The 26602-nt window shown below is 65.6% G+C and overlaps 3 protein-coding genes across 3 annotated transcripts; 1 reads left to right on the top strand and 2 right to left on the bottom strand.

Moving 5' to 3' along the window:
• Nucleotides 1–2374: 2374 nt before the first annotated feature.
• On the top strand, nt 2375–6428 carry CRABP2 (cellular retinoic acid binding protein 2). Its single transcript, XM_005532282.3, has 5 exons — nt 2375–2541; nt 4449–4627; nt 5301–5417; nt 5540–5622; nt 6263–6428. The coding sequence occupies exons 1-5, from the start codon at nt 2472–2474 to the stop codon at nt 6426–6428; spliced, it is 615 nt and encodes a 204-aa protein (XP_005532339.2). The 5' UTR covers nt 2375–2471.
• A 3341-nt stretch (nt 6429–9769) lies between these two features.
• Nucleotides 9770–14075, bottom strand: LOC102099781 (dnaJ homolog subfamily A member 1-like). The gene is made up of 8 exons (XM_005532283.3): nt 14031–14075; nt 12714–12863; nt 12448–12646; nt 11371–11475; nt 11061–11288; nt 10752–10982; nt 10577–10677; nt 9770–10486 (listed from the first exon to the last, which is right to left on the bottom strand). The coding sequence occupies exons 2-8, from the start codon at nt 12843–12845 to the stop codon at nt 10259–10261; spliced, it is 1224 nt and encodes a 407-aa protein (XP_005532340.1). The 5' UTR covers nt 12846–12863; nt 14031–14075; the 3' UTR covers nt 9770–10258.
• A 4916-nt stretch (nt 14076–18991) lies between these two features.
• NES (nestin) lies at nt 18992–26161 on the bottom strand. Its single transcript, XM_014260910.2, is given in 5 exon segments — nt 18992–19515; nt 19517–23123; nt 23678–23751; nt 24208–24332; nt 25184–26161. Coding segments are annotated over 5 exon segments (4662 nt in total). The 5' UTR covers nt 25997–26161; the 3' UTR covers nt 18992–19472.
• Nucleotides 26162–26602: the final 441 nt, after the last annotated feature.

Genomic DNA, 26602 nt, shown 5'->3' with positions numbered 1-26602 from the left:
GTCCTGGCAGGGGCAGGGCTGAATCGGGGTCCTGGAGCTGAGTGAGGGTCCTGGCAGGGGCAGGGCTGGATCGGGGTCCTGGAGCTGAGTGAGGGTCCTGGCAGGGGCAGGGCTGGATCGGGGTCCTGGAGCTGAGTGAGGGTCCTGGCAGGGGCAGGGCTGGATCGGGGTCCTGGGTCGGGGCAGGCTCCCGCTGTGGCGGCACCGCACAGCTCTTGGGGCACGTGGGCTCCCTCCCGCCCCACAGCCGGGGGTCCCATCGGCCACGGGGCCGGGGCCGGACTCGGTCGCGCCGTCCAGCTGGGTTTCATTTCCGTAGCGGCCGTGGCCGTGGCCAGAGGCGGGGGGTGGGGGCTGCGTCCCGCCAGCTGGGAAGGATTTGTGGGGACATGGGGCGGAGACGACGGGTGACCTGCCCTTGCTCAGGCTTCACCCCCCAGCCCCCCACAGTGCAGCCCCCCCATCCTCTCTCCCAACTCACCGAGAGGCTGGGGAAATTGGGATGACCCCCGACAGATTTGGTATGGGGTGGGGGTACCCGACACCCCCTCCCGGGGCGGATCCCGGGCACCGGGGAGGGGCGGGGGGAACATCCCCAAGCAACCACATCCTCCCAGGAGGGGCTCTGGGGCACCGACAGCATTTGGGGGGATCCCCCGGGGGTACCGGGGCAGCGATGGAGCCCTGCCTGGGGTGGGGGAGCCCCCCCGCCCCGGTTTGCGCTCAGGATTTCTGCGGTTTGTGAGGATTTTTGCCGGGAAGGGAGGTGCGGGCGGTGGATGGTGCCGGATGTTTCCAGGGGCTGAGCCAGCTGCTGCTGCCCTGGCACTGGGAGCCGGCTCTCCACCCGCCTCCCAGGGAATCTGAGCCCTTCCCAGGGGTGACAGGCGTTCCGGGGGCGTTATTTGGTGCCCGTAGTTTGCCTGCCGACCCCAGGGCTTCACCGGGATGGTCGGGAGAGGAGGGTGGGGTGCGAAGGCTTTATCCGCCTTTCCCGGCAGAATCCCTTCCAGATGTGGGGCTGCCGGTGCTGGCGCTCATAACCCCAGTGTGTCACGGTACCCAGCACGGAAGCAGGGGTGCCCCGAGGGGTTTGCCCGCAGATCCCACCCCAGACCCCTCCACCCAATTACCCTGGAATGTGGATGTTTTTTATTGTTTGGGGTTTTTTTGTTTTTTCCCCTATTTTCCCCTGATTTGGAGCAAACCCACAGCACCGCCCCTCCTGTGACTCCGGGATGGGAGGACGCAGTTCCTGCGTCCCCTGGGGTGAAGGGGTTGGGGTGACCCTTCACCAGCACCCCCTTCCCGAGCCCCGGCAGTTCTGCCTGTCCCTGTCCCCTCTGGCACGACCTCGGCGCTGCTGTAGGTGAAGTTATGTCAGCGCTTGGTGAGAAATCCTGTTCTTCGGGGGATTAGGGATGCGGCAAGCCGGGACTTGGCTCACCGGCCCGAGCCGGAGGTTCTGGGGGCACAGGGGGGACGTGGACAGGAGGAGGGGGGCGGCGGGGGCTCTGTGGGGCCTTTTCACCCCAAATCGGAGAAGAAACCTCTCTCCTTCCATTCCAGAGCTCCTGCTGAACCAGAAACGCCATTTCTTGCTTTTCTTGCCCAGAACCGGCCCCGCAGCGCAACCTGCCCTTCCCGCGGCGGTTCCCAGGGCTGAAAAACCTCGGGAAATCCCTCGGCGCTCCTTACCTGCCTGAGACCAGGCTTTCACCTGCCCCTGGCAGCTCACCCCAAGCTCAGGAGCAGCCTCCCTGCCCTGCACGCACACGAGTGTGCCCGGACACGGCTGCGAGTTTGTGCGTGACCGTGAGGCTGGGAAAGTCTCAGCCCTGCCCGCGTACTCGTGCCCACACGGGCGCACCTGCAGCCGCCCGTGCCAACATCCCAGCCCTGTGAACACGCGTGTCCTGCGCACACGGGGGGTGCGGGTGGGTCTGGGGGGGCGCGCAGTTGCAGGGGGACGCGTGGAGATCGAGGGGTGCAGGCAGCTTGGAGGGGTACAGCCGGATTCGGGGGGTGCAGCAGCTCCCGGGGGTGCAGCACACGTGGGGTACAGGCAGATTCGGGGGGATGCTGGAGATTAGGGCGGTACAGGCAGCTCGGGGAGATGCAGCCAGCCTGGGGGGTGCGGGGAGATGAGGAGCGTTCAGATCTCAGCGGGAATGGGAGGAGTTTGGGGGGCACAGGCAGAGCAGGTGGTGCCTCCAGGCTGCACCCCCACGGCAAATGGGGGCGGGGGGCTCCCTCTGGGCTCTCACTCCGCAGGTGAGCGCGGAGCCCCCGTGCCGGGGCCGGGGGGTGGGACCAGCTCGGCGATAAAACGGCGGCGCGGGCGGGACGGGGCGGACGGACGGAGGGAGCCAGCGGCGGGGCCGGTGCCGGTGCGGAGGGTGCAGCGGATCCCTCGAACCGCTTCTTCCCCCCTCGGTCCCCTCCCTGCGCCCCCCACGCCGGCAGCCGCGATGCCAAACTTCTCCGGGAACTGGAAGATGAAGAGCTCGGAAAACTTCGAGGAGCTGCTGAAGGCGCTGGGTGAGTGGAGCCCCGCTCTCCCTCCGCGTCCCTCGGGGACTCCCTCGGGCTGGGGGCGGCGCAGGGGGGGCGGGGGGGCTTCCCCCCGTCTCCCCTCCAAATCCTCTTGCAGCCCGGGAGTCACGGTGCCCAGAAGTGCCGTGTGCCGGGGGGATCCCTCTGCTCCCCCTTTCAAACAAAGCTCTCGTGGCTGGTGCCCCACTGAGGAGTCAGAGGCAGGAGGGGGCCGGGCAGCGTGTCCCGATCCCGATGGATCCCCTGCGGGTCCTCCTCTTTCCTGCCTCAGTTTCCCCGCTCTGGTGGTCCCCCAAGCATGGGCACCCCCAAACACGGGCTCTGCCACCACGCCGCTCTCCTTCGGTCCCTCTGCCCCCCATCCCGAAAGCGCCCGTGGGCTCGCCTGCCCCACGGACCCTGGGTACAGCCGGTGTCCCCAAAACCAGCCCAAGCAGGTCCCCACAGTTTTGGGGTCCCACCCTCATAGGCCTCATCTCGGGCCCCTTTGCCCCCCACGGCAGAGCCGTGTCCCCGGTGAGCGGGGGTGGGGAGGGCCAGGAGTCACGGCAGGGGCTGGAACTGGGGAGGCACAGGCCGGGGGGTCCCCGGGGCTTTGGGCAGGATCAAATCCAGCTCCCCCACTGCTCCCCTCCGCCTGACCCGCTCCTCGCCAGCCGGGGAGCTGCCGGAGCAGAATATTTTCCAGGTTAGGGGATACGTAACGAATATTTCAGGATAATTATCACTTTCTTGGGTTTCACTCCCGATCCCCCGTCGCCCCTTCTCCCCGCCCTGGCCCCGCTGCTGGAACCGGCTCGGGGAAACCTCAGCAGGAAAATAAATCTGCCGCCCCCCCCGGAGCCCTGTTCCTTTCCCACGGCGCAAAGTGGGGGCTCCTGCAGGCCGGTGCCCCCGGTCGTGCCGGGTGGAGGGGCTGGGGGCTTTGTCAGCCTCAGGCCCCCGGACTGACTGCACCATAGCGCCCTAGCCTTGTTTTTGCTCCTTTTGGGGGCTGTTCCTTCTCCCCCACCCCCGACAGCATCATATGGGGGGCGTGGGGCACCGTGTCTGCCCCCACGAGGTTTTGGGCATCTCCCCCCAGTGTGAATCAGGCCTCGGCAGGAGGGAAGGGACTTGGGGGTGTTCGTGGGGACTTGGCGTGGCCATCGAGGGGGCTCCTCAGGGACGTGTCCCTTCTCACTGCAGGGGAGTTCGTCTCCTGGAGCCCCCCGAACACTCGCGGCCCCTCCGTGTCTCCCCCGTCCCTGTGCCGGGGGGAGCCTCCTTTGTGCAGGGACCTTCTCGGGGGGTGGCCGGTATGGACCCGGAGGGTGACATGGGAACAATGTCCCCAAAGAGCAGCTCCCCCCTGTCACAGCCGGGGGCTCCAGGACGTGATGGATGAGCCGCCTCTGGAGCGGGGACAAAGCCCCAGCTGCCCCGCGTTGGCGAGGGGGCTGCGGGGGGAGACGTGGGACCCCTCGGGGGGGGTCACGCAGGTCACCTAACACAGAGCTCGGACTGGGGCCCTTGTCCCTGCTGTCACCCCGCCCTGGGTGAGCCCTTGCCCCCGTCACCCCTGTCCCTTCCCCCGGGCGCATCCGGCGCCAAGCCCGGCACTCCCCCTCCCGCCCCCTCCACCAGGTAACGAGAGCCAGATGTGGCCCAGATGTGGCCAGGGGGGCTCGTCCGTCCCCTCCCGGGTTGCGTTGAGCCACCTGCAGCTCTCGGCGCACCCTGGGACGCGTCACTGCCAAGTGTGGGAGCTGCGGCCGCGGCCCCCCCGTGCTCCCCCCGGCTCGGAGGGCGGTGGGCTCCGCACGGCCCCCGAGGGAACCGAACCAGCCCGGTTCACCGGGGGACGCTGCGGGGCTGGAGGGGGAGCTCGGTGCCACCATCCCCTTCCCCAGGCGTGAACATGATGCTGCGGAAGATCGCGGTGGCGGCGGCAGCGAAGCCGGCGGTGGAGATCCGGCAGGACGGGGAGAGCTTCTACATCCGCACCTCGACCCCCGTGCGCACCACCGAGATCCGCTTCAGGGTGGGCGAGGAGTTCGAGGAGCAGACGGTGGATGGGCGGCCCTGCAAGGTGTGCACACGGGCACCCGAGTGTGTGTGTTAGTGTGAGTGTGAGTGTGAGTGTGTAACACTGCACCAGGGGCTCTTGTGCACACGAAGATGTTGGTGTGTGTTCGTGCACGTGTGCCCGTGGACACACTCGAGTTTGCACCGACACGTTTGGCGTTAGGGCAGGATCTCTCAGCTGTGTCTGTCTGCACTCAGCCACCTTCTCCCCGCAGCGTGGGGGCTGCTTCCTCTCTTCCCGGACCCCAAGCTCTCCCTGTGCCCCCCAATCCCTTCCCATACCCCCAGCCCTGTGCCCCTAATCCCTCCCTTGCACCCCCCATAACTTCTCTGTGCACCACAAAACCTCAACCCCTCCTTGTGCAACTCAACCCCTTTCCTGCACCCCCAAAGTCTCCCTGTGCCCCCCCAGCCCCTTCCTGCACCCCCAACCCCTTCCTGCACCCCCAGCCCCTTCCCTGTGCTCCCACCCCCTTCCCTGTGCCATCAACCCCTCGTTGTGCCCCTCATCCCCTCCCTGTACCCCCAGGTGCCAGATGAGCCCGGACACGGGTCTGGCACCGGGACAAACGACCCCGTTCCGCTGCCGGGGGTGGTGACAGATACTCTGGGATGGGTGGAAGGTGTCCTGCGGGTTCCCACATCCCCATCCAGCGCTGCCCTCTCTCCCCCTGCAGAGCTTGGCCAGGTGGGAGAGCGAAAACAAGATGGTGTGTGAGCAGCGGCTGCTCAAGGGCGACGGGCCCAAGACGGGCTGGTCCCGGGAGATGACCAACGACGGGGAGCTCATCCTGGTGAGGGGGAATTCGGGGGGCAGCGCTGCCCGCAGCGTGCGCTGGGACACCCCCACGGAGTGGGGTGCGATGGGGAGGGAAGGGGGCCACGGCCGTGCCTGTGACCCTGCTTCTCCTTGCAGACCATGACGGCCGACGATGTTGTCTGCACCAGGGTCTTCACCCCGGAGTTATCCCCCTGCACAGCTCACACCCCCCACCCCCCGTATCCCCCCTCCCCCACCCCGTGTCCCCTCAGTCCCCTGCACTCATCCCCCCGCCACGGTGCAGGACGGTGTTGCATCTCCCCACGGGGGTACAGCAGTGAACCCCTTTTCTTTGGGGGGACACACACACGGCTTCCCCTCCCTCTGCAGGGCGGGCTCTCCCCAGGGGCAGCAGAATCTCCCGTTCTGGCTCCGCTCTGCTGCGGACGAAGCGCTCAGGGCCTGGCGAGGTGCCGGGATGCGGTGGGGGGTAACGCGGCCCCTCCCTGCCCTTTGGGCTGGTTTGAGCTGGTTTGGGTTTCGGCTGCTGTTGGTTCCCGCAGCCCCCAGCCCTGCCCCGCGACCCCTCCCCAGTATTTATTTGTGAATATTGTACCAGACCGGAACACCAAACCCCCCCAGCCTGGGGCAGTGCCAGGTCCCAGCCCCTCCAGGGTCCAGCTTCCCTCTCTCACCTCCCTCCTTTTTCAATAAATGTCTTATAACCCCCCCGTGCTATCCGTGTCTCTCCTGCTGGCCCCACTGGCACACAGATCCCACCCCCTGGGTCTCATGCTCTGGATCCCACATCCCAAATTCTGCGCTCTAGATCCCACACCCCACATCCCTGAATCCCACAGCCTGGATTCTGCACCCCAGATCCCGCACTCCAGATCCCACACCCTGCATTCCACACCCCGGATCCTTCGCCCTGGATCCTGCGCCCCACATCCGCTCCCCGGCCGTTGCGCAAGGGGCCGGGGGCGAAGGCGGCAGCTGGGTTGGCACATCCCGGCGTGGGAAGCGGGTGGTGGCTCTGCGGTGACCCTGGGGTGACTGTGGGGCAGGGAGGGCGCTGTGGGGCTGGGGCGTTGGGCTCTGCCTCAGCTCTAGCGTGGGGGGCATGAGACCCCTGCCCAGCCGGCTTTGGGGAGCTGGGGGCGCCTCTGGCTGCTGCCCGCTGGGACGCGGCTCTGGGCATTTCCCAGGGATGCTCTTTGGGCGCTGCCCGATAATTGCCCTGCACGGGATGGCATTAATTACCCCTGGGTGGGGGGCTCAGCCAGCGGGGGCTAAGCTGGGGAGGTGTAGGAAGGGTCGGGGTGCAGGACTGCCCTGCCTCGAGGCTGCCCTCCATACCCTGCCCAACTCGGATCTCCCGGAATGGGCTGGGACCCCTCGGCCAGGGCAGCCCGAGCCGCTGTGGGGCGGGTGGGGGGCACTGCCCCACCGAGCTGGTGACAGGGGGGGTCTGAGCAGGGGGATGGAGAAGGGAGCCAGGGCTCAGGGCTGGCTTCATCCCCACACCCGGGGTGTGATCCTGCACCCCGGGAGTGCGTCCAGCAGCAGGAAGGGTGGAATTACACCTTCCCTGGGGAGGAGGAGGAGAAGGGGGAGGAAGGCTCCGGTATCTCCAGGTGGCCACTTGGCAGGCGCCCATCACCCCTGTCGCCATTCCCAAAGCGCTGCCAGGGCCGTGTGCCGGCTCTCCCGGAGTCCCCGAGGGTGGGGGCAGGACCCCTCCCCACTTCACCCAACCGGCCCCCGGAGACCCCGGGAACGGCACGGCCGGGCGGAGCAGCCGGTAATGGAATCCAGCCGTCCCCCCCCGGCTCCGACGGCCTCCCCTCGTTGGAGGAATATCCGCTTTCCCCCCGCAAGCCCTGGGGACGGCTCCGGTTTGCCTCGGGTTGGGGGGATCTTTGGGAAGGCTCTGGGACCCCGAGAGCTTGGGGGCGCATCTGCATGGGGGGTGGTCTGTGGCTGCCTGCGCTCCCCCCGCACCGGCCCGGGGGTCCCATTCTTCTGCTCTGCGGTGCTGGGGGGCTCCGGGAGGGGCAGCGGCGGGAGGCGCCCCCTCCCCTCCCCGGAGTACGGCCGCTGCTCGGGCCGTTAGATGGCGGCTGCTCTCGAAACAAAAACAAGTTCCTCTGTGCCGGGCTGGGTAGGGGGGCTGGGATGGAGGGGCCGTGAGTAACCCCAAAATTTCTCTGGAGGCTGCGGCCCCCTCCCACGGCTCCGCGTGGGTGGTGTCGAGGTCCCCGGCGCCTCTAATCCGGCACTAATCCTCCCCGGTGACCCCGGTGGCCCCCGGGCGGCCCCGCTGCCCCCCCGGGCTGGGGAGGGGGCCGGGCTGGCCCCTCGCCTTTCATCTCCGGAGACAAAGCGGGGCCGGCCCCCTCCCCGTTCTGTGCGCAGGGAATGAATGCCCGACCCTGGGGGACCCTGGCCCCTCACCCCGGAATTTTTCCATGCATTTTCTGGAAGCAGAGGCTGGGCTGGGTGTGGGGGAACTGCGGGGGGACGTGGCTGCATCTCATACCCCCGCCCCTCCTGGCTCTATCGGGAGGGAGCGGGGGCTTCGATGTGCCTGAAGCGGGGGCTGCGCTGGCTCCTGCCCTGCCGGGGATGTCCCTGCGCGGGCAGGGGGACAGGACTCGTGGGGCAGGTTTGGGGGCACCCCCTCCGGTGGGCCAGGACGATGGGGACGCGGATAGAGGAGGGAGGCTGAGCCGGAGGAACAACACCCCCCACACACACATCCCCATTCCCGTGCATGACCCCAGGCAAAGTGTGCCCCTAGGGCTGGTGTCACCCCCCAGTCACCCCCACACCCTCCCAGGACCACTGCCCAGCTCGGAGCCCACCCTGGACGGTCCGGAGGGTCCCTGCCGGCTGCTGGATATCCTCCCCCCAGCAGAGGTACTCGGTGAGGAGCTGGGCACAGGGAGGTGCCCAGGGCGGGGTCTGGGCCCCTCAGCTCCCCGGAGAGCAGACTCTCGACAGTGTCACAAGCTTGGTGGCCCAGGGGCGTTGGGTGGGCCCAGTGCCGGCCAGGGCATCGCGCACCTGTGCAGGTGGGCTCTGGCACACGGCAGGGGTCCCTGCCCCGAGGCAGCTCCTTGCACCCAGTGCGGTCTCAGGGGTGCCCCCACCGAACTGGGGTGACAGCTCGTCCCCGGGGGTGTCCCCACGGCTCAGGGCAGCCAGGGACGCTGACGTCTGCATGGCTCAGGCTTAGCCCCGGGGGAGGGTGACTGTCACCTCCTGCGGGCTCAGCCCCTCCCTGTGCCCGGTGGGCTGGGGGCTGTTTCCCCCTTCCCCCCCACTCCCCTCGGCTGGCAGCCGGCCAGCATTGTTCTCCCCGCCACCGCCTCCTTCTCCTCCTCCTCCTCCTCTCCCCCTCCAGCTGCATCTGGCGCCGGAGCTTTCCTGGGCTCCAGTGGAGGGGGAGCCTCTAGCTCCAGCCCAACAGAGTCCCCCCAGCCTGGGCTGCCCTGGGCAGGGGGCTGGGGGGCTTCACCCCCATTCCGTTGTAGAGGGGAGTCTCGTCCAGCAGCTGCCTCCAGTGGGGGAGGCTTGGGGAGGTTGTCAGATGCAGCTTGCCCCCCAGAATGGCTTTGGGGGAGTCCCCCTGAACTGCTGAGTACCCCAACTCTGCCTCATGGCTGGAACCTCCCATGGGATGAGCACAGGACTGGAAAAAGGGGGGGGGCTGAAGCTGTTTGGGGGAATCTGCTTCCACTTTGGGGTCTGAGATGATGCAGAGGGTCCAGGGATGAGTTGTGGAAGTGGGAGAGGGGGCTCTGGGGGTGACACGGCCAGGCCAAGGGGCTGGGGGTACACACAGGGTCAGGACTGTTTCAGGACAGGGGAGAAGGGCACACAGACAAGGGGGGATTGCAGGGCTGGCAAAGGGGGGAAAGGAAGTGGGATAGGCCCCTACCTAGGCTTGGGGTCTCTGTCCTCCCCTGCAGGAGCAGGAAGAGCTGGGAGCAGCCAGGGGCAAGGGAAGGCAGGATCTGGCACCTCCCGGTTGTGTAAGGATGGGGAAACTGAGGCACACCCAAGATCAAAGCAGGGCAGAGTCACCGCCCCCGGGCTCCCGCTGCCCCACGCTCAACCCCACACCCTGCCCCACACAGCATCCCACGCTCAACCCCACACACCGAGTTGGGATTTGCGTTTAATGCCAAGTACAAAGTCACCGCCCCACCCCCACCCCCCCCAAAAAAAAAAAAAAGAAAAACTTCTAAAATTCTTCCAAAAATAAATTAAAGGGAAGGGACGGGTCCCCCCCAACCCCTCCTGTCCTGTGCAAAGAGAAAAGAGCCACCCCCTCTGCATCCCAGGCCTGAGCCAGGCTCCAGTAAGGAAAGAAATGGGCAAAGCAAGGGGTTGGGGGCCCAAGCTGCAGCCCCCGCAGTGTGGGGCTGGGAGTGGGGCATCCCCGATGGGGGTGGGCAGTTCCCCTCCTCCCCACACTGGCTCCAGCACAAGCTTGGCCCCACCACAGCAGATGGGGAAACTGAAGCAGGGCCACCGGGCATCTCCCGCTCTCCAGCCAGGGCTGAACCTTCCCAGTTTGGGATGTGCCCGCCGGCAGCTGGACCCCGCACCACGCCCCCCACCCGAGCCCCCCACCCACGGCAGCGGCGGCTCCACCACCCGGGGCTGGAGGCAGGGCAGGGCAGGGGGCCTCACCCCGCAGGGCTGGGGGGCTCTGCCGGCTCCAGGGGGGGCGAGGGAGGTGAAGTGCTGTCGGAAAGGCGACCTATGTACATCCCTGAACGTGGCGGCTCCGCCAGCCCCCTCCCCACCGCGCGGCCCTGGCCCTGCCCCGCCTGTGCCCGGGGGGCTCCGGCCCCCCCCCCGCTATGAGGTCTGGCACTGGACGTGCTGGCGCATCCCATCCTCGAAGTCATCCTCGTGATAGGCTTCTCCAGCGTAGGGCCGCCGGCCCGGCCCGCCGTGCGCCGTGTAATCGCTGAGCTCCACCTCCTCCGTGTCCTCCGTGGCCATCACCTCCTCCTGAGGGGGGAAGAAGGCCTGGAGCTGGCGCAGGCGGTCAGTGGGGAGCCAGCCCGGCTCGGGGAACTTGACCTGTGACCAGAGAGCGGATGTGAGGCGTGGGGTGACGACTCAGGAAGCCCAGAGGTGGGAGATATCAACTCCTGCCCTGCTCTAGCTCACCTCAAACTGCAGGATGAGCTTTCCTTTCTGAAAGGGGCTCCTGTAGACAGGCATCCCCTCATTGGGGATACACTTCAGGTCCCCAGGCCGGATCACGTCACCTGAGAGAGACAAGAGTCACCCTGCTGTGCTGGCAGCTCCCGGGCCCCCAGCTCTCTCCTGAGCCCCTCCTCACCTGGTGGGGAGGACACGAGCAGGGTGCGGTTGTCCAGGGTGCGGATCACCTGCCGGCACCCGCACAGGGCGTCTGCCAGGCTGATCTCCCTCCTGACAATGAGGTCGTCGCCGCTGCGCCGGAAAACAGGATGCTCCTTCTGATCCAGGACAATGATGATGTCCCCAGGCTCCAGGCCAGGCACCTGGTCCCCTTCCTCATGGAAAGTGATTTTCTGCCCATCCTTCATGCCTGCGAGGAGCGTGGGGGAAGCTCAGGGCGCGTGCGCCGCTTTGGGGCGACCCCGCTCTGCGTTCAGCCCCGGCTCACCTTTATCCAGGTGCACACTGAGGATCTTCTTCTCCCGCACAACCTTGCGGCCGTTGCAGGTGAGGCAGCAGTCCCGGGGCCGGATCCACTCGCCCTGGCCCTGGCACTGGGAACACACTGTCTGGATCTGCTGGATCATGCTGGGCCCCAGCTGGTGGATGCGAACCTCCATGCCCGAGCCATGGCACTTGGGGCACCTTCTCTGGGCACCCTCCCGCACCCCGCAGCCTGTGTCGAGGGGGACAGGGGGTCAGACAGTGGGGTAGGGGGTGCTGGGGTGGCCCCCCGGCCCATGCAGCCCCTCACTCACCTCCACACTTGCGGCAGATGATGTTCTTCTGCAGGGACAGCTTCCGCGTGGAGCCATTGTACAGGTCCTCCAGCGACACCGAGAGCTGGTGCACCACTGTCTTCCCTGGGCACGGGGGAGAGCTCGGCTCAGCGCCTGGCTCAGCACTAGCCACGTGTCACCTCCCATGACACGGCTGGACAGGCACTGGACACCACTCAGGGTCACCAGGTCCCCCCAGAGCCAGTCCCACCCCTTCCTCAAAGGACAGAGGCAGGGACACGAACAGTGACAATTTCGCTCCAGGCCGGGCATCTCCAAGCCCAGATCCTGACGGCTGCCCTGGGACAGTGCCGGATCCCCAGCGTGGGCAGGGCACGGCTCCCACCCCAGGGCTCTCAGCCACCCTCCAGCTGCTCCAGCTGGAGTCGCTGGGATGATTCCCTTGGCCTCCTAATTGCCCTGCTATTAACTCGTGCCATCTCAGCAAGAAGCGCAGAGGCGAGTCACCCTGTCCCTGTGACCCAGGCCGAAGGCATCCAAACAGTCACCGGGCTGGCCCCGCACGCCCCGCGTCCTTCTGCCACCCCCGGGGCCGCACTGGTGACTCAGCTCCAGCCCTGGGGACGGCGGGGGAAAGCCAGGACAGGGACAGGGAAGGGCCCTTTGAAGAGCGGCAGGTGGAGAAAGTAATGAGGGTGGTGAGGAGCTGCACCGGGGTGTGCCGCGGGGGCAGAGACAGCCTGGGGAACCCGGCTGGATCCCGGTGTCCCCAGAGCCAGCGCAGTGCTGGGAACCAGCACCCCAAAGTCCCAGCAGGTCTGTCACCCCCTGAGACAGAGCTGTGCTGGGCACCAGCCCACTAACACACAGGGGTCCCAGCAGATCTGTGACTCCCCAGGCCAATGTCACACTGGGTCACACTGCCAGCCCTCTCCCACATCACGGTTCCCAGTGGTCTCTTGTCCCCCACGCCAGTGCAGTGCAGCGCCCTCCCACCAAGAGGTTCCAGCAGGTTTGTCACCTCCTGAGTGAGCATTGTCCTGGGCACCATCCCTCTCCCACCCCAGCGTCCTGGTGAGTCCCTTATCCCCATACCTCTCCTGTCTGCCCGGCCGCGCATCCGCACTCCCCCTCCAAAGAAGAGGTCGAAGATGTCCATGGGGGAGCCGAAGCCGCTGCCTCCCCCGCGGCCACCCAGGCCGCCTTCCTTCATGGCCCGCTCGCCACCGCGGTCGTACAGCGCCCGTTTGTGGGCGTCCGACAGCACCTCGTAGGCCTGGGAGATCTGCTTGAACTGGGGAGGGGAGAGGCGGGTGAGGTGGGAGAGGGCCAGCTGGGGGGGGCCGGGGGGCTGCACGTACCCGCTCGCCCTCACTGGGGTTCTTGTCGGGGTGGTAGCGCAGCGCCAGGCGCCGGTACGCCCGCTTGATCTCGTCCAGGCTGGCGCCCGGCCGCACGCCCAGCAGGTCGTAGTAGCCTGTCTCCTTCACCATCTTCTTCGCTGTGAGGTGCTGGGACAGGACAGAGCTGTGAGTGAGCCTGGGACTGTGACCCAGCCTGAGACCTCTGTGTGGCCCATGACCCCCTGACCCGGCCCGGGACAGCCACTGCAAGAACCCCGTTGATCCCTGTTCTCCCCCTGCACAGCCCTACCTCAGTTTCCCCCCAGCAGCATCGCAGTGGGACAGTCGGGAGGTGCCATCATTGTGACAGCCAGACCCCACACAGGGGTCCTGCAAGTGTGTGCGGGGCGTGGGTCCCCGCGGTGGGGAGGGAAGCGCCCCAAATTCCCGTCCCACCGCGGGACCCCTCAAAAGGCTTTGATCCCTGTTCTCCTTGATGCACAGCCCTGCCCCAAGTGTCAGGGGATGTCTGAACGGGTGACATCCTGCTCGGTGGGTGCGGGGACAGCCGGGCATCGCACGGGGGTCCGGGAAGAAGGAGCGGTGTCGGGGGGTGCCCCTGTGCCCCCCCGGGCCGTGTGCCGCAGCCGATAAGCCCCGCGTGGGGTGGGGACACGTTTATCTTGCGACACGGGGGGACGCGGGGAAGCGCCGGTGACCCACGCACGAGTAAATAACCGGTTCCGACACCGGACCGACTTCCCCGGGACCGGAGCCGGCTCCGTCCCCCGGGGACCCCCGGGGAGGGTCCGTCCCGTCAGGTCTAACGAGAGATCCCCTCGGGGCTGGGTCTGTCCCCCGGGCCCCCTCAGGGCCGGGACCCTCGGGGCTGGGTCTGTCCCCCTAGGCCGGGTTAGGTCCGTCCCGCCCGGCCCAACCAAGCCAGGATCCCCGGGCGGGACGGCTCTGCCCGCCGAGGGTCGCGGGCCGCGGGTGTCGGGGGGTACCGAGCGGGGTCGGAGGGTGCCGGGGCGGAGATGACACGATGACATCCCGTTTACAGCCGCGGAGGTACCCAGACCCCACACCGGCTGTGGAGGAGCGGACCCCGAGCCCGGTGCTCAAGGAGAGGGGGTCGCCCCAGAGCCCCCCCGGGGCCCTCCGGGCCCGCAGGCCATCCCGACCGGCACCTCAGGGGTGTCCGGGCCGGCACCGCCGCTGACACCGCCGGGGCGGGACGGGCCGGCTCCTGCCGGGGGTCCCGGGGAGGTTTGGGAGGTGCCGAGGGGGTCCGGGGTTCGCAGCGGGGTCCCAGGGGCCGCCCCCCCCACTCACCGCCGCCGCCGCTCCGCCGCCGTCTCCGAACTCTCTGGAAGCCGCGGGCACGCCCCCCGCGCTGGCCCCGCCCCCTCCGCGCCGCACGCCGCGCCCATTGGTGGAAACGCCCCCCTCCGCCCGCCCATCACCCCGCAGTCCCGGCGCTGACTGGCTGTGGGGCTGGTCCTTGCCGGCTCGGGAGGCGGGGCGCCGTGTCGCGTTGCGATTGGCTGAGACAGCTGCTGGGCCCGCCCCCAGAGCGGTCTCCTTCTCGCTCATTGGCTGGGAGCGGGTGGCCAATCAGAGGGAAAAGTGGGAAATGCGGAGGCTGCGGGTGGCCGGCAGGGGGCGCCCAGGGCGCGCAGGGCGGGGCGGGCAGGGCAGGGGGCGGGGCCTGGGGAAGGAGGGGCGGGGCATAAATGGGCGTGGTGTGGATGGGCGTGGTCTGGATATGCGTGGTCTGGAAGGGGCGTGGTCTGGAAGGGGTCACGGGGTCAGAGGGGGTGGTCGGGGCTGGCCTTGGGGGGACCTGGCCGGGAATGTCACCGGGAGACTCCGGGGGTCCTGGGTTGGGGGCACAGCGAGATTTGGGTGGGTCTGAGGGGTCGTGGCAGAGGCTCCAGGAGGTTTCATGGAGCCCTGTGGGAGTCACAGGAGGTGTTCCCGGGGGTCCCAGATGGTCACGGGGGGTCCTGGGTGGGCTTGGGGAGTCCCAGGGAGGAGGTGGGTACCCAGGGGGGCCACAGGACATTCTCATGGTGGTCATGGAGGGGTGCTGAGGAGGATCCTGGGGGTCCCGGTGAAGGGATGGGTAGCCAGGGGAATCACAGAGGAGGAGGAGGAAGAAAGGGAGAGGGAGGAGGATGCCAGAGATTGTGGTGGGGTTTGGGGGGGTGCTTGGACCTCCTGCCATGATCCTCCCTCCCTGCACTCCAGCCCAGCTCTGCTGTCCCCCTGGGCCATGTTTGGCCAGGCCGGGCCCCTCTGCAGCTCCCGGGGGGCTGCAGGGCAGGGTCGAGGGGTCCTGCAGGCCTGGAGGTGATAAATCCCTCCCACCCGAAACCCAACCCCAGCTGGCAGCTGCTGCCCCCCAGGGCCAGAGACCCCCGGCCCACCTGCCCAGGGAATCTGGCCAGAATTCCGGAGAGAAGCTGCTGCCGTCGAGTGACTGATGGCAACGGGCGGGGAGCGGGGTCTGACACAAGGTCCCCAAACTGGGAATGGGGATTCTAAACTGGGCACATGGTTCCCAAGCTGGGAGTGGGGTCTCTAAACTGGGAATGGGGATTCTAAACTGGGCACATAGTTCCCAAACTGGGAATAGGGTTCCTAAGCTGGGAATGGGGTTTCTAAATTGGGCACATGGTTCCCAACTGAGAACGGGGTCTCCAAACTGGGCACAGGGTTCACAAACTGGGAGCAGAGTCTCCAGACCAGGAAAGGAGTCCCATATGGTTCCAAAACTTGGAATGGGGTCCCAAACTGGACACACAGTCCCCAAACTGAAACTGGGAAATGGGTACCCAAAGTGGAAATGGGATCTCCAAACTGGGAAAGAGGTGCCCAAAGTGGGAAAATGGTACTGAAACTGGGAATGGAGTCCCCAAAGTGGGAACGGAATCCCCAAAGTGCCTACATGGTTCCCAAACTGGGAATGGGGTCCTTAAGCTGGGAACGGAGTCCCCAAAATGGAAATGGAATCCCCAAAGTGGGAATGGGGTCCTTAAACTGGGAATGGAGTCCCCAAACTGGGAATGGAATCCCCAAAGTGGGAATGGGGTCCTTAAACTGGGAATGGAGTCCCCACAGTGGGCACACAATCCCCAGGCTCAGAACGGAGTCCCCAGTCCCACTGGGGAACTTGTTTGGGACAAGGAGTGCCGGAGCCAAGGGCTCTTCCTGTCCCTTCCAGGCTGGATCCGGTGACTGGCGGTGACTCAGGACTGGCCGCGGTCACATCCTGTCCCCACCACGTGTCCCTGGCCTGGCCCTGTGCCCCAAACCTCCCATGGGCACTGGCACTGTGTCCTGGGGGCTCAACCCCATGGCAGCTTTGGCCACAGGGGCCAGGTCCAGCCTCGGGCCGGGGGACACAGCCCGACTGTCCCAATGCCCATCCCTGATGTCCCACAGCGTAAGGGGGGTGCACAAGGGTGTCCCAAAATCAGAGTGCTCTGGGGGAGGGTGGGGGCTTCTCCTCCACCTCTCTCTTCTCCTCATCCCCTTCCTGCCTGTGGCTGGCCCTTGGCAGGCTGCATGAGAAGGGAAACTGAGGCACGATACTGGTACGTGTGTGTGGGAGCTGGCCAGGGGTTTTCCCAGCCTTTCTTATCTGCTCCTGTCCCACATTCCTGGTCCACATGCCACATCCTGGGCTGGGATCGCTGTGGCCAGGGAAGGGCCGGGGTCCTCAGGCTGCCAGGTGTCTGGGGGAAGAAGTGTTCCCTGTCACCCCCAGCGATCTGGGGGAGGAAATGGTGCAAGGATGGGGGTCAGGGACACTGGGACCGGCAGGACATCGCTCCAGGGTCGAGGGGGGATCACCCCAGGCATGAGAAAGCATCACCCGGGGGTCGGGGAGTATTGTTCCAGGGAGAATCATCAGTCCAGGAACGGGGGAGCATCGTCCCAGGGGGATTCATCACCGCCGGGACCCCGCCATCCTCCCCGCTGCTGACGGACGGCCCCAGGCGCACATTCCCGGCGAGGCTGCCCCCGGGCTCGGCCCCAGGCATCCGCAGCGCCCCGGGCTGGCCGCAGCTGTCACCGAGCCGGGGCACGGCCGCTGCTGCGGGGTCACGACCCGGCAGCTGGGAGAGCCCCCCGGGCCGGGCCAGAGCTGATTTTAGCCTGCGGGAGCTATTCCGGGGTCTGACCCGGGTGAAGGGCGGGCGAGAGGGTGACCGAGCCACCTCCCCCCATCCCGGCTTGTCCCTGGAGGTGTCACTGGAAGGGACCGTGCTGGCCGGGGGTGGTGATGCCTCCCTGGGGGGATATCCACGGCTCACAGCCCTGCTCTGCTCTCCCGATTTTGGGGTCCCTATCAATTGTCCCCACCCTGGGAACAGCCCCGGCGCTCTGGTGGCCCCAGCGTGGCTCCTGCTCGCCTGCACACAGCATCCCCAAGGACTCGTTTTGGGGAGGGGGAGCGGGGCCTGCCCGCGCCCCTCCCGCTGTATTTTTAGTCCTTTCCTTATAAGGTTCCCATGAATTTTGGGAGCTGAGAGCGGAATGAAGTCATCGCTGAGGTCATCCCGCCTCATCCCCCCCCCGGCCCGCCGCGGGCTCACCCCACAGGGAGTTTTTGTGTGGGCTCCATTGAAACTGCACTCGCCCGGCCTGGAAGGAAACAAAACCCTTCCCTGGCTGGCGGGGGGCCAGGCTGTGGGGGCTGCGAGGGACTCCAGGGGCTCTAAAAGCTCCAGCCTGGGCAACAACCGGCAGCTCCCCCAGGACCCCCAGCCCCCAGGACCCCCAGCCCCCCTTGCACGCTCCTGTGAGCCCCAGCCTGGGTGTGAGCAGGGTTTGAGTGCCGGGAACCTCCACGACTCTTTCCAGCCCCCCAAAGCAGCGTGGTCCCCCAAATCAGCCTGTGTGCTCTCGGCTGGGGGTGGGACAGTGGGTGCTGCCCTTGGGGCTCTGCTTGGGTCTGATGGAATTTGGGGTCAGGGAGATGTACCTGCTGGTGTCCGAGCTGCAGCCCCAGCTAGGGTGAGCATGGGGTAACCCAGGTGCCTTTGTCTCCTCCGAGGTCGTGTTTGGTCCCCCCAGGGTTGTGGTTGGTCCTGGTGTAGTCACACAGTGCTGAGGGACAGTGAGGACACGCTTTGTCCCATGAGGGACATCCTTTGTGTCATGGGGAACATGCTCAGTCCCGGGAGGGACACACCTGATCCTGTTGGGGACACGCTGTATCCCGTCACTGACACATTTGTGTCCTGTTGGGGACACGTGTGGTCCCATCAGTGACACCCCTGCTCCTGTTGGGACCCGGTCCTGTCAGGGACACTCTCGGTGCTGGCAGGGACGCTCTTGTCCCATCACTGTGCAGTCATTCAGGCACTTATCAGACCCAGACGAGCCACACCAGGGCTGACTCTCCTGCCTGCAGCCCCCGTGGATTCCAAAGGCCCTGGCAATCTCCCCCAACCTCTGGCTGACTCCCAGATTTCGGCACTTCATCCCATCCTCCTCCACCTCCTCCTCCTCGCGGGGAGGAAGGGGCTCCCCCTCCCCCCGCCATCTGTCCCCCCTCATCACTCTGTCAGCACTGGCTGGAATGTGGATTCATTTCGGGAGGAATGTCACCCCCCGCACGGCGAAGCCTCGCCCGAGCCATCTCCATCTCCTTCTCAACATCTCCATCCCTCTCCTGGCGCGGGGACCCCCGGCTTTGGGGACCCCTCGGGGGGCACTGGGGGGCTCAGGGGGCGCTGCTGGAGGTGCTGCCGGGCTGAGGCTGCCCAGGCACCCCGCGGCTGATTGAACGCAGACTCGGTGCCTGATTAAACTCATCAGAGGGGGATTTTTTTGTTCCGGCGTTTGGATCTGTTGCAGTTTCACCTTAAAAGGAATCTGTCGCCCTCGGGCAGGGGAGGGGGCCGGGGGCTTCAGAGGGAGGAAGGCAGCTGAAAGTTGGGTGCTTATCGGTCCCTGAGCATCCCTGGGCGCTGCCACGACCCAGCTAAATCGGGACAAGCGCCGGGGCCAGCCAGGCTGGGCCTGGGCACCGAGCAGTGATGCTGAACACACCCGTGGGTGCCAGGCTGGCAGGGCCCGGGGATGCCGTGGCCACCCGAGTCAGGTTGACTCAGCCCTTTGCCCGGCATAAAGGAGCCCATTCTTCGGCTGGAAGCTGATTTATGCAGCTCTCCCCACGCCCGGCTGCACAGCGGGGCAATTGACCCCTCTGGCTCCTCGCAGCCCCCCCAAACAGTGCCCTCCCCTGCCCCCAGAGTGAGGAGAACCAGGGCCCTGAGTGGGAGGATGAGGCTTTATTAAATTAATGTCGGGGCTGTGGACACATCCAGCGTGGCTCAGCCCCCAGTGTCAGAGGGGACTGGGGACCCTGGGGTGATGTAGCCCCAAAACTGAGCCCCAGGGTGCAGCTCTGGGGGTCCCTTGCCTCCAGCTGTGTGTCCTGCGGCAAATACTGGTGGAGTTGGAGGGGGAGGATTGTAGGGAATGAGGAAACAGAGTTTAAATTAAATACAGCCATGGCAACCCACTCAGAGGAAGCTCAAACTGAAGCAGGGGTCCCAGAGCAAGCATGCGAATTTGGGTGGGCTGTGGGGTGGAAAGGAACTTGGTGGTTCTTCACTCTGAAAAGGGGTGCAAAAAATCCACACAAACACATTAAAAACCATAAGGAGATGGGGAAACATTAGGAGGGGGCTGGGACGAGTGGGGGTACGGGGTTTTGGCAGGAAGGGAGCTACCAGAACATTCCCCCGACTGTTTTCACTCATCCCCTGAGGAGCAGGGCTCCTGCTCAGCTCTCAGCTGGTGGCTGGTCGGGTGTGAGGCACAGGACATCCTCCCCCAGGGCAGGGGGCACAGGGCTGGGGTGGACTCCACCCTGCTTCCCCCTCAGGGTGCCATCTCCAGGGGCGGGGACCTGCGGTGGCATCACCGCCGAGGGCTCTGCGGTGTCTGTGGGGATCTCCTGGGCCGGTGCCGTGCTGGCGATGCCGTTCAGCCCCTCCTCGCTGAATTCCGCCAGCTCTTCCAGACTGGCCTCCCGGTGCAGCCCGTTCTCAGCCCGGAGCCGAGCCTCCATCTCTGGGACCGCATCTGGTGCCTCCTGCACTGTCATCTCCTCCTCACTGGATGAGGCAGGCGAGGAGTCCTCCCCTGCATCCCGAGGGAGCTCGGTCCTTCTGCCTTCCTGCTGCCCACCCTCTGTCACCCTCACCCCCATCAGCTCCTGGTTGAATTCCAGGGCCTGCTCAACTATTTCCAAAATATCTGAGTCTTTCATGGTATCTGCTGGCATCTCTGCAGAGAGAACAGCCGTGTCAGGGATATCAGGAATCACCTCTGGAAAACCTCTCTGCTCCAGTGCAGAGCCCAGCTGAGGTGGGTTGGCCTCGAGGGGCTGCTCATTCCTGGGTGAAGAAGGGCTGTCACTGTCCAGTGCTTCCTCCTCTGTGGATGGCTGCTCTTCCAGTGGCTGCTCTGCTCCATCAGGCACTGCCTGGGCCTGCAGTCCTGCTGGAGGGGTGGCCTCGACCGTGTCGTGGAGAGCCACGCTGGACTCATCCTCATCTGCCCCCTCCTCCTCCTGCCCTGCTCCACTGGCATCCCTCTCCAGCTCACCAGTTGTGTTGTGGAGCTCCTCGTCAGATTCAGCAGCCAAATCTTCGGAATTCTCTGGTCCCTCCCATGCTCCAGTGCCTGTGGCACCCTGGGCTGGTTCATTGGTACCTCCTGCTAATGATTCCATGGCCCCAGGACAGCTGGGATCTGCTTCAGGCACAGCTGGGCCTTCCTCCAGCTCAGCAGTGTTCTCCTCATGCTTTGGCATCTCAGGTTCTTCAGTGGGCACCTCCATATCTTCATCTGCTTCTGCAACAAGCACCTCGAGCTGTGCTTTGCCCTCTGGCACTGGAGATACTTCTCCAGGAGCCTCCAGATCATCTTGGCTGCCTTCAGTCACTTCAACTTTAATTTCTTCAAAGTCCTCAGAGATCTCGGCTTCCTCCAAGCCGGACACCTCTTGGCTGGGAGCAGAGACCATGAAATAACCTTCCTCCTCCTCAGCACTCTCTGCCACAGCAGCCACCTCTGCCCCTGCCTCCTCTTCAGGGCTCTCTGGCACGGTGGGAGTTGGTGGCTCGTCCCTCCCTTCCAGGCACCCTTCACCTGTTGTCTCCGTGCTCTCCTGGGTCTCGGGAGGGTTTGTGCTGGGTGCACCCACAGCCAGCACCTCCCCTTCATAGAGGTTCAGGGCCGTGCTGTCTGGCAGGGTGTCCTCCAGCTCCACCCTCCTGCCGGTGCCTGCTGTGGCCTCTGGCTCTCCGGGGACCTCCTCCAGCGCCCAGTCACCGCTCCCTGCGCTGGCACCTGGCACCTCCTTCAGTGCCACGAGCTCTGAGCTGAGCCCTTCATCAGCCTCCTCATCCTGCACCTCCCACGGCTCCTCTGGGGCCTCGGCCAGCTCCTGTCTGTGCCCTTGCTCCGGGGCTCCTGGCGGGGCTGGGGCAGGCTCTGCCGTGGTGCCCTGCTGCTCCTGCCCTGCCAGCTCCTCTGCTGGCTCAGCCTCTGGCAGTGGCTGCTGCTGGCTCATCTCCTGGCTCTCAGCCTCTTCTTCATCATCCTCTTGGGCTTCCTCCAGCTCTGCTGGTGATGTGCCATCTATCCCCTCACTTTTCAGCCTTCCTGCACTGCTTGGGGTGTCATCTGCCCAGGCTGGCTCTTCTGGCCCCAAAACTCCCTCAGTATCCTCTGCTGTCAGCTCCCAGTCCTCTGGACAGGGCTCTTGGCCATTGCCACCATTGTCCCCACCCCAGGGCTCCTCTCCTGGCTCCAGCTCCTCCTGTTCCTCCTCCTCTTCCACTGAGCAGCTTTCCTGCAGGTCCTCAGGCTCCTCTGGGGCTCTGCTCTCCCACTCCAGGGGGTCACCTCCCACAGCCTCTCCTGCCCCGGGATCCTCTCCCACCTCAGAGTCTTCTCCTGCCCCATGGTCTTCTCCTGACTCGGGGTCCTCTCCTGCTGTGGGTTCCTCTCCTGCCTCAGGGTCCTGTCCTACACCATGATCTTCTCCTCCCAGCACCTCCCTGCTGGCCTCTCCTTTTCCTCCCTCACTGTCTTTCACTCTGCCTGTGTCCTCTCCTCCTTCCACAGCATCTTCCTCAGCTCCTAACGAAGCCTCCTCTGCTGGGATAGCCTCATGGACACTCAAGGGCTCCTGCTCTGGGCACAGCTCCTGTTCCCTTTCCTCCTCTGCAGCCAGATCTGTCTCACACATGGACATTTTCTGCTGCTCAGACCTTTCCTGCTCTGCATCAACAACGTCCTCTTCCAGGTGACCTTTTGTGGGCAAAACCAGGTGGTTTTCCACAAGGACAGCATGAGCAGCTTCCAGCTCTCTGTGCTCCTCTTCTTCCACATCTTTTCCTTCTTCCTGGAAATCTCCGTTCTCTTTGCAGGGAGCGCAGGGTCCTCTCTCCTCCTCATCCTCTGAGCGGTGTGATGGCTCTGTGCTTGGGGTCTCTGCCCTGTCCTCCTCTTGCTCTGGCTTTTCCCAGCTGGTCACTGCTTGTCCAGGGAGACCCCTGTCCCCTTCCTGGGCCTCCAGTTCTGTATCCTTTGGGCTCAGCACAGCAGGTATCTCCTCCTCTTCCTCCTCCTCCTCCTCCCATGCACCCAAATCCTCCTGGCTCCCTGAGGCCGTACCCGGTGGGGACACGGCTCTGTCCTGCAGGACGCTGCTCTCCACACCCAGTCCCTGGAGCACGACCTCCCCAACCCTCTCCTCTACCTCAGGGCTGTCACCGTCCTCAGAGCCCTCAGAGGGCTCTTGCTCTTCCCCAGGCCCCTCTGACACGGCCTCTCCAGCAGCCTCAGTGGGGAAAACGGGGCTGGGGACACAGGCCTCCCGGGGGGCCCACGTGCTGCTGAGCTCTTCTTTGGGCTGAGCATCACCTTCCATGGCCTTGAGAGCATCCTCCAGCGCCTCGCTGACCAGCTGGGCTGGGTACTGCAGCCCCACGCTGCCATTGGGAGGCTCTGTCCCCTGGCTCAGCACTCCCCTGTCCCCCTCTGGCCAGGCGAGACCCTCTCCCCGAGAGCTCTCCTGCTCTGGGGGGCTGGGGGGCTCTGGGGAGAGACGAGGGGCAGCTCTGCCTGCGAGGGAGGGGCTGGGTGTGGGGCAGCCAGGGGCAGCCGGCACTGCCGTGCCGTGGAGGGCTGAGCTGATTTTCTGAAGCTCCCTGGAGCTGAGGCTGCGGCTCCTGGGTGTGGAGGTGTCACTTTGGGGTTTTGCTAGCTGTCCCCTCCCCTCTGCCCTGGGGAAGATCGAGGGGCTGCTGCAGTGGTCTCGGGGCAGCAGCCGCCTGCTCTCAGGGCTCGCTGGAACCACTTTGCTGCTGCTCACCTCCAGTTTGACATCTGCAAAGAGTGAGGTGGAGCCGTGAGAGAGCGAGAAGCTGCTCCTCGGCTCTCCCAGCCCTCCCCGGCCGCCTCTCGCTGCCCCCTCTCCTATTTTTAAACAGCTCCTTCTTGGAAAGTGGGAAATTCCTCCCTCTGGAGTGCAGCGGATGCCGGTGGTCCCAGGGGATTCAGCATCAGGCCGGGACAATGCTCTGCCCAGCCGCAGCCACACTCGGGTCCTGCTGCCGGGGAAAGCGAGCAGGTGACAAGCTTTCCTTGTTTTTTTATGTTTTGCGGAAAAAGGAAATGCTCAGCTTGTTACTACAGCCCACCGTCCTGCTGGGCAGATCCCTTCCTGCCCTTCCCATGAAAGGCAGGGAATTAAAAATCGAGGCCAAGGAGCGGATAAGCCTTATCTGGGCTGTGAGGCTCGTGCCAAGAGCCCCCGGCTGCTGTTCGCACCTTCCTATCGCGGCCGGGCTGCCAGGAGAACGCAGGAAAATGTGTCTAAATCCAGCCTGATGCCCCGAGCCCCCCCAGGTGAGGCGGTGCCGGTGCCGGGGGTCCCTTACCTCGCACACCATTGGCCAACCTGAATTCCCCAGCCGGCGTCTGCAGGCGGCTGCTCTCCGCTTCCAGCAGCGTCCTGGGGGAGAGAGGAGAGGTCAGGAGCACCTGCAGGGTGGGTGCTGCAGGCTGCGGGGTGCTCCTGCGCACCCCAGCTCACCTTGCTGGCTGCGGCAGCGTCAGGGCAGGTAAACTGAGGCACGGAGCTGGTTGCGCCGCTCTGTGAGGGAGCGGGCTGGACCGAAGAAGCCCCCCTTGCTCCTGTCTCCAGTCCCATCCCCCCGTGGCCGGGATTAGTGTCCGCGCAGGGTGACATCATGCTCTGCCGGGGAGGCCCCTCGCCTGGGCTGGGCCAGCCCCTATTCTCATGCTAATTGTCCCCCCGGTCCCTGGCAGCGGCCTTTGTGTGGGGCCATCTGGAAGGGGCGCAGGGCTACCGAGACCCCCTTGTGCCCGAGACCCCCTTGTGCCAAGACCCACCTGCACCTGCCAGGCTCGGCCCCAGGGCAGCGGCCGTTCCCATCGGGAACCTCACCTGTAGGTCGCCACTTCCAGGCTGAGGGACATCTTGAGGTGCATGAGCTGCTGCCTGTCCTCCAGCACCCGGGCGATCTGCACCCGCAGGCTCTGCTGCTCCTGCTCCAGGGCCTCCATCGCCAGCTGCGGGCAGCACAGGGGGGTCAGGGGCACTGCCTGGGACCGGGCAGGTGGCTCCGCTCATCCCCTCAGGATGCTGAGGGACGGGAGCCTGGGCGCTCATTTTAGCACGGGGGGCTGAGGATGGGGCGAGGAGATGAGCAGGGCTGAAAGGTGATGGGGAAAGGGCTGCTGGATGAGGGAGGAAGAGCTGGGATGATCCGGGGCTGTGGGATGCCAGCGTGGGAAAGAAACAACTTCCAGGCGAGCAGCCGCGGCTGTGGCACCCTCTGCCCCAGGACACCAGTGGCTGGTCCCAGGATCTGGAACAAAGGGGGACGCTTTCCCCGGGCAGTGTTCACGCTGTTCCCGGGATTTCCAGCCCAGCACGCCTCCACCTCCCTCTGCTGAATCACTTTTGCAGCTGTTGAATCGCAGCTGCAGCCCAGTCGGTCCGAGTTTTTCCTGCCCACAGCCCCGCCGGTGCCTGCACCCCCCATCGGGGGCAGTCGTTATCCCGGGATCCTGACTCTGGAGCCCAGCAGGACATGGAGCCACGGGCCCGGGCAGGGTGCTGGGGCAGGACCCGGTGTCTGAGTGCTGCTCCCCTGGGTCTCTGTTGTGCCAGGGACAGAAATGTCCCCAAGCCGCTTTGCTCTTCCTGCCGCCCTCCCCACCTTCATCTGCAGCTCATCCAGGGCCACCGTCCATCCCTCCCCTGGGGAAAGGTTTTCCCTGGTCTATTCCCTCTGTCTTGCCTCCTCCCGTCCACCTCTCCCATCCCTTTGCTCAGGGATGTGCCCTGAATACCCGCCCAGGCACCCGCAGCCCCCAGCTCTCCCCCTCCCCAGCTCCTTCCTGCTGCCTTCACTCGCCTGGAACTTTTCTGCTTCCCCGCGCTGCTCCTGCCACTGCTGGGCCAGGCTCTCCTCCAGCATCTCCTTCCTCACTTTGAGCCCCGCCAGGTCCTTCTCCAGGTGCTGCAGCTGCAGCTGGCTCTGCTGATTGTCCTCCACCGCCTTCCACAGGTTCTCCTTGGCCTGGCAGAGGGAATCCTCCAGCTGGTACACTTCTGTCTTGTAGGTCTCCACTGCCCCTTTCCAGATCTCCGAGAGCCTCTTGGAATAGTCCTCCACCTCCACCGGCTGGAAAGCCACCGGTGCGCAGCGGAAGCTCTCCAGGCTGTGGGAGAAACTCGCGATCTCCTGGTCCAGCCCCGCTTTCTCCTCCTCGTGCACCTCCAGCAAGGCTTCCACCTCCTTCTCCAGCTGCACGGCTCTCTCCTTCAGCCAGATCTGCGCTCTCCTCTCCTCCTCTAGCTCCTTCCTGCTCAAGGACAGCTGCTTCTTAGCTTCTTCTCGGGCTGCCTGCTCCTTCTGGCACCTGCTTTTCACCTGCTGCACCTCCTCGTAGAGGTTGTCCCTGGCCAGCTCGGCCGTGCACTTCTCCCTGAAGGCGAGATCCAGCGCATCCCGCAGGGCTCGCAGCTCCTCCTCGTACTTCACCCGCCACGAGTCCCCGGCCGGGCTGTTCTTGCTGCTCTGGATTTCAGCTCGCAGCACCTCGTTCTCCTCCTCCAGGAACTTCACGCGGGCCAGGTACGCCTCCAGCCGCTTGTTGAGGTCCCACATCTGCAGCGATTCCTCTCCCAGGGCTCTCGCCCCTGCGAAACTTTCCGTGCTCAGCATCGGCGCTGCCGGAGGGTGCCGGGGGAGGAGGATGCCGGGGAGAACTCCGAGGTCGAGTGGGAAAGGCGGGGAGGGAAGCGAGTGGCTGGGAGCAGAGGGGAGCGCAGCTATTCATACTCTGCGATGGCGAGTGGGAGGCCCCCGAGACCCGGACGAGCAGCCGGCTTTAACCCTTGCACGGCCGAGCCGACTCCAGCCCACGTGGGCTTGACAGTGAGCTCTGATTTCCCAGCCCCGCGGAAGAGCAAAAGGTGTTCCTTCGCACTTCGGAAGTGTGACTTGAGGGCTTGGATCCTCTCCCGACGCGGCTGGGCTGGGAATGCCCTCCCTTAAAGCCTGAGGGCCGTGCCAGGGAGCTGGAGGGCGGCCGTGGGGCTCGGCGTGGAGCTTGGGAGATGTCCAAGGGCAGTTGGCAGATGCCCATCCTGAGGGCTTGGCTGCGGCATCCCTCGGGGTCAGCCCCGTGCTGCTCCAAAGCCTCGGGGCGAGGGGCCCCAAAGGAGCCCACCGAGGGTCTCACAGTCCTGGAGAGGGGATGGCTGCACATCGGAGCTCTCGGTGCCCGGGTTTCGGGCTCAGCACAAGCCACGGCAGGTCGGGTGCCCT

This window comes from Pseudopodoces humilis, chromosome 31 (genome assembly GCF_049639895.1).
Source record: "Pseudopodoces humilis isolate 2021_Gansu_Grassland_sample_001 chromosome 31, ASM4963989v1, whole genome shotgun sequence".
NCBI lineage: Eukaryota > Metazoa > Chordata > Aves > Passeriformes > Paridae > Pseudopodoces > Pseudopodoces humilis.
The sequence above is the reverse complement of the archived record's forward strand: the minus strand, read 5'-3'. Positions and strand labels throughout refer to the sequence as shown.

Bases quoted from the DNA above. Each gene is read 5' to 3' on its own strand.
- CRABP2 (XM_005532282.3), top strand. From the start codon at position 2,472: ATGCCAAACTTCTCCGGGAACTGGAAGATGAAGAGCTCGGAAAACTTC. The intron at 5,418-5,539 runs GTGAGGGGGAAT...TTCTCCTTGCAG, and splicing joins ACGACGGGGAGCTCATCCTG to ACCATGACGGCCGACGATGT. The intron at 5,623-6,262 runs GTATCCCCCCTC...TCTGCACCCCAG, and splicing joins GCTCACACCCCCCACCCCCC to ATCCCGCACTCCAGATCCCA.
- LOC102099781 (XM_005532283.3), bottom strand. From the start codon at position 12,845: ATGGTGAAGGAGACAGGCTACTACGACCTGCTGGGCGTGCGGCCGGGC. The intron at 11,289-11,370 runs GTGAGTGAGGGG...CCCTCGACACAG, and splicing joins CATCTGCCGCAAGTGTGGAG to GCTGCGGGGTGCGGGAGGGT. The intron at 10,983-11,060 runs GTGAGCCGGGGC...CGCTCCTCGCAG, and splicing joins CAGTGTGCACCTGGATAAAG to GCATGAAGGATGGGCAGAAA.